At 38.3% G+C, this 4,245-nt stretch overlaps 1 protein-coding gene across 1 annotated transcript; it reads left to right on the forward strand.

The window, feature by feature from the left end:
- Window positions 1-461: 461 nt before the first annotated feature.
- Window positions 462-4,036, forward strand: LOC105233036 (antigen 5 like allergen Cul n 1). The gene is made up of 2 exons (XM_011214977.3): window positions 462-1,364; window positions 3,231-4,036. The coding sequence occupies exons 1-2, from the start codon at window positions 571-573 to the stop codon at window positions 3,538-3,540; spliced, it is 1,104 nt and encodes a 367-aa protein (XP_011213279.2). The 5' UTR covers window positions 462-570; the 3' UTR covers window positions 3,541-4,036.
- The last annotated feature ends 209 nt before the right edge of the window (window positions 4,037-4,245 follow it).

Genomic DNA, 4,245 nt, shown 5'->3' on the forward strand with positions numbered 1-4,245 from the left:
CACGATCGAATCAATGAATAATTATTCAGTTCTAAGAGCATGCTCAAGTAAAGCCAAGAAAAATTTAAAAAACCACAATTGTTATTATTGTATGAGTTCTGGTATGTTTTTTCATTAAAAGCAATCATATCGATATACACGTGGTAATAAGCATGAAAAAAATTCTCACTTCTTAGTATGTGTGTATGTTTGTGTTATATAAACATATACTTAGCGCCATAATTGCAAACAAAATAACTTTAATGAGCTATATGATACGCGCCCGCTGCCAATCGCAGCCGCAATCAAACGTCTGTTGAACAACAATGATGAGACCGTTGCGAATGAAACAGAAACAACAACAGCAAACGGTTAATAGTATTAACAGCATCTTTGCTTTATTCAAATGCTGCTGACCACACTCACTCACCGCTGCCATCCGTCAGCTGTTGGCGATTTAATCTTACTAAAAATACTATGAAATCAATGAATCTCCATCAGTCGCGTTTCATTTACGGCTTAGAACGGTACGAAATTTAGAATAGTAAAGAAAATATTTTTAGGAAAAGTTTAAAACATTTTTTGACGAAAATGTTTCATAAACTTTTGTTGCGCGTGTGCTTAACGCTACTAATCGCGGAGCTATCGCTGGTTAAGATAGCAAAGACGGACACAGCGGTAGCAGCTGCAACAACAAGAGCTATACCCGTACCAGCGACAACAATTGCTACTGTAGAGTTGCATAGTGGCCTTACAACCGAATCACCTACAAATCCCAACACTGCCACAAGCCAATCCAGCGTTGACAGTAATACCACAAGCGCCAGCAGCACTTACACAACCAACAACAATACGCCAAATGCGCCTATAAACGCCACAGCCACAGCTGACGACATATCCAGCGACGTCTATTGCATGCCAACACTTTGTGAGCTCTACAATGGCAGCCATGTGTTGCAAGTGCCGCACATTGGTTGCAATAACGATGGCGCTTTTGCGCCCGCTTGTGGCGCCGAACCGCATTTGTTGTATATGAGCCAACGGCGGCGCCAGTTTATTTTGGATATGCATAATCTCGCCCGTGAGCGTATTGCCTCTGGCCAGCTGGAGGGCTATCGCGCCGCCGCGCACATGCCAATGCTCAAGTGGGACGATGAACTTGAATATATGGCCTCGTTGCATGTGAAACGCTGTCAATTTGCACACGATCAGTGTCGCAATACGCCGCGTTATCAGTTTAGCGGTCAGAATATTGGTTACTTTTGGATCGGCCGTGAATTTAAATCGCATGCGAAGCGTTTTAAATCGTTTATTTTGGATTGGTTTCGGGAGTATCGACTTGCCAATCAATCTTTCATTGATCAGTACAGACCACATCCGGAAGGGTGAGTATCATTGTGCGTTGAGTTACCGATTAGAGTTAGGAACTTGGAAAGTGGACTAAAAAAAAGAGAACTTTATAGCGTTACTTTTGAAAAGATACTTTAAGCTTCTAATTAAAAGTCAAATATTAGTCTCATGTTAAGTTTCGAGCTGCGTTTTTGTAAATTTTATCGTACAGGGTTTTGTCCGAATTTTCTTCCGCCGCTTGCGCGCACCGACTGAATTCGGAGCGGGTATTATCTCCGAGCACCTGGAGAGTCATTTTCGCGCGACGTGTTTCTGTGATGGTACAAGCCGAAAATGTAGCGTTCGTTAGAGCAGAGGCACACGATTAAATTCTGTGTGAAACTCGATAAATCTGCGACAGAAATGTTTGATATGATCAAGCAGGCTTAACCAGATGTTGCTTTAGCAAGAAGTGGTGTGTTTCGGTGGCACCAGACCTTTTTAGAGGACCGGGAGAAGGTCGCTGATGAAGGCCGTGCTGGGAGACCTGTGACTTCGAGAAACACCGACAATCTGTCTTGAGTGTGCCAAGCTTTGAACTCAGGCCATTAATTTGTTCCTCCTGACCTTACGTGGAAGATCACTCGGATCCGACAAGATATCGCAGCCGATTGGAAGATGCAACGCGAAAACCCCCCGGCATCCTCAACGTAACATACACTATACAACATATTATTGAAACTTTTGAAAAAAAAAAAATATTTTAAGCTCGGCCAATGCAACGCCCATTTCCGGTGCCCCCTCGAAAAAAATATGCGCCCGCGTTGGCAGGCTAACTCCTTACAAAGGATCATCTAAAGTGAAAAATGGGTGTTTTAGTTAAAACCTTAACTAATAACTTGGACGAGGAAAAAAACTGAAATTTAATTTTTGGCAGACATTTAAAAAAAAAATTTCAGTGAAAATTTCGGGACTTTTTTTCAACTAGTTGTAATCGGGAAAAATATTATTCGTCCAAATCTTTAAGTCCTGCGTAAAATCTTCTTTTATGAAGATAGGTGGAGTAGTTCTCGAGAAATCTTGCCAACCAACTTTAAAAACCCAGTTTCGAGAAAAACGCGTTTGAAGACGGCGCACTTAGCCTAGCTAGCCTCGAGCGCACAAGTTCTCAAGGCTGTATCTCCGAAATTATTACTCGGTTGAACTTGAAATTTTAGGTCAATATTTTTCCTCATCTGGAAACAATGTTTTATCAAAGCATTAAATTCATTGCTTCTCCACTATAGCAAAAATAGCAGAGATATATGTAGTTACTTTGAGACTATAAACTTGAAATCGATCGGACAAAAAGTCATGAAACTGTGCCAAAATTCCAGTTAAGGTTCGCACTCTACGACAAGAATATAACTTCTTTTGTTTGGCGCTGTTGCTCACTCAGAGCTGCATGCGAACATATCAGAAGTGGATCTTGCGATGTCTGTCTATCTGCTAACCCTTTCAAAATTCAATGCAAATATTTGCTATAGATGATGATTAACTTGCGCTAAGACACTATGGGTTTTTGCGAAAACTTATAGCATTTATTTATTTTAATTATTCGTTAGACTTAGATACTCAAACAGATTGCGCCTTGCATACATATAACGATTCGCATTCAAAATCTAAGTGAGATACTTCATAATTTTATTAGGATATATTCAAACAATATACCATAAGTAAGACATACTTATATGAAACGGCAGAAGTCTGACCTTATCTCTTAATTTTCACAGTTGCCGTATTTTTACCTCAGAGGTCTCGTTAAAATCATTTTATTTTCATTCAAAAACACAAAAAACATATTTTTACTGTTTACATCTATCGTACTTTAGCTATAACATATTTCTAAAATAGCATTTAATTTCTAATAACTTATTTTTCAGCAAAAAAATCGGTCATTTCACCATGCTGGTAGCTGATCGTGCTCATCGCGTGGGCTGTGCCGCTATACGTTATCGCGATCCCAGTGATATTAACTTTATGAAATTGCTGATGACATGCAACTATGACTATACAAATATACTAGGAGAACCCGTCTATCAAAGTGGTCTTGCGGCGAGCAAGTGCATTTATAAGATAAGCGAGAAATATCCTTCGCTGTGTGACTGGAAGGATGCGGTTTACGATTATAGCAGTGAGGAGAGTGTGGAGGAGGATAATGGAAATGAGCTAGATAGCAATTTCATAAATTAAATTTAAGTATTTATTATTTTTACTTATTTTGTACATACAATCATCTTTAAGTTATAATTAATTGAATTTATAGTTTTAAATATAATGTTATAATGAATTAGCTTCACTTTTGTTTGCTTACTTTTGTTGTAAATAGTAGTCTATGCAATATGCAAAAGTTGTTTCGAAATGCATTTGAGTGTTGCCATCAATCTTATCCACCTTTAAAGTATCCTATCATCCTGAATTCATGCGTTTGTTATATGTATATCAGAAGTAAGTTGGACAACTAACGTCGAGGATTCAATTATGCGAAGACTTCTCGACTCTCACCACCATCTCATACAGTGAAGATTAGTTATATGTATTTTAATAATAATGTCTTGTCTTGAAAGTTGTGAGTAAGGTTTTCGTCGACTTACCAAAAATATTGAGATTTTGTAAGTATAATTTTGTAGCTCCTGTATTCCATCCCGAGAAATATTGTGAATATAGATTTACTTATGTAGACCAATAAGACGATAGTGTATATTGACAAGCGCCATGTACATATCTCCACTTCCTAACACAGAGTGCGCAATGCTTACAGTGTAAAACCAAGTGAAGTTCCTGTTCTCCACTTTTGGATTTCCAAGAATATCACTCCGATTATACGATTTGAAAGAAGTATATTTCCTTAGAATAACATTACAGATATATACTTAATATAACATTGTGTTACGATAG

Source organism: Bactrocera dorsalis, chromosome 4 (genome assembly GCF_023373825.1).
Source record: "Bactrocera dorsalis isolate Fly_Bdor chromosome 4, ASM2337382v1, whole genome shotgun sequence".
Classification (NCBI taxonomy): Eukaryota; Metazoa; Arthropoda; class Insecta; order Diptera; family Tephritidae; genus Bactrocera; species Bactrocera dorsalis.

What these genes read in the sequence shown, in the direction of transcription:
- LOC105233036 (XM_011214977.3), top strand. Translation starts at nt 571, where the DNA reads ATGTTTCATAAACTTTTGTTGCGCGTGTGCTTAACGCTACTAATCGCG. An exon ending in TACAGACCACATCCGGAAGG is followed by an intron (nt 1,365 to 3,230) that starts GTGAGTATCATT and finishes CTTATTTTTCAG; the next exon opens with CAAAAAAATCGGTCATTTCA.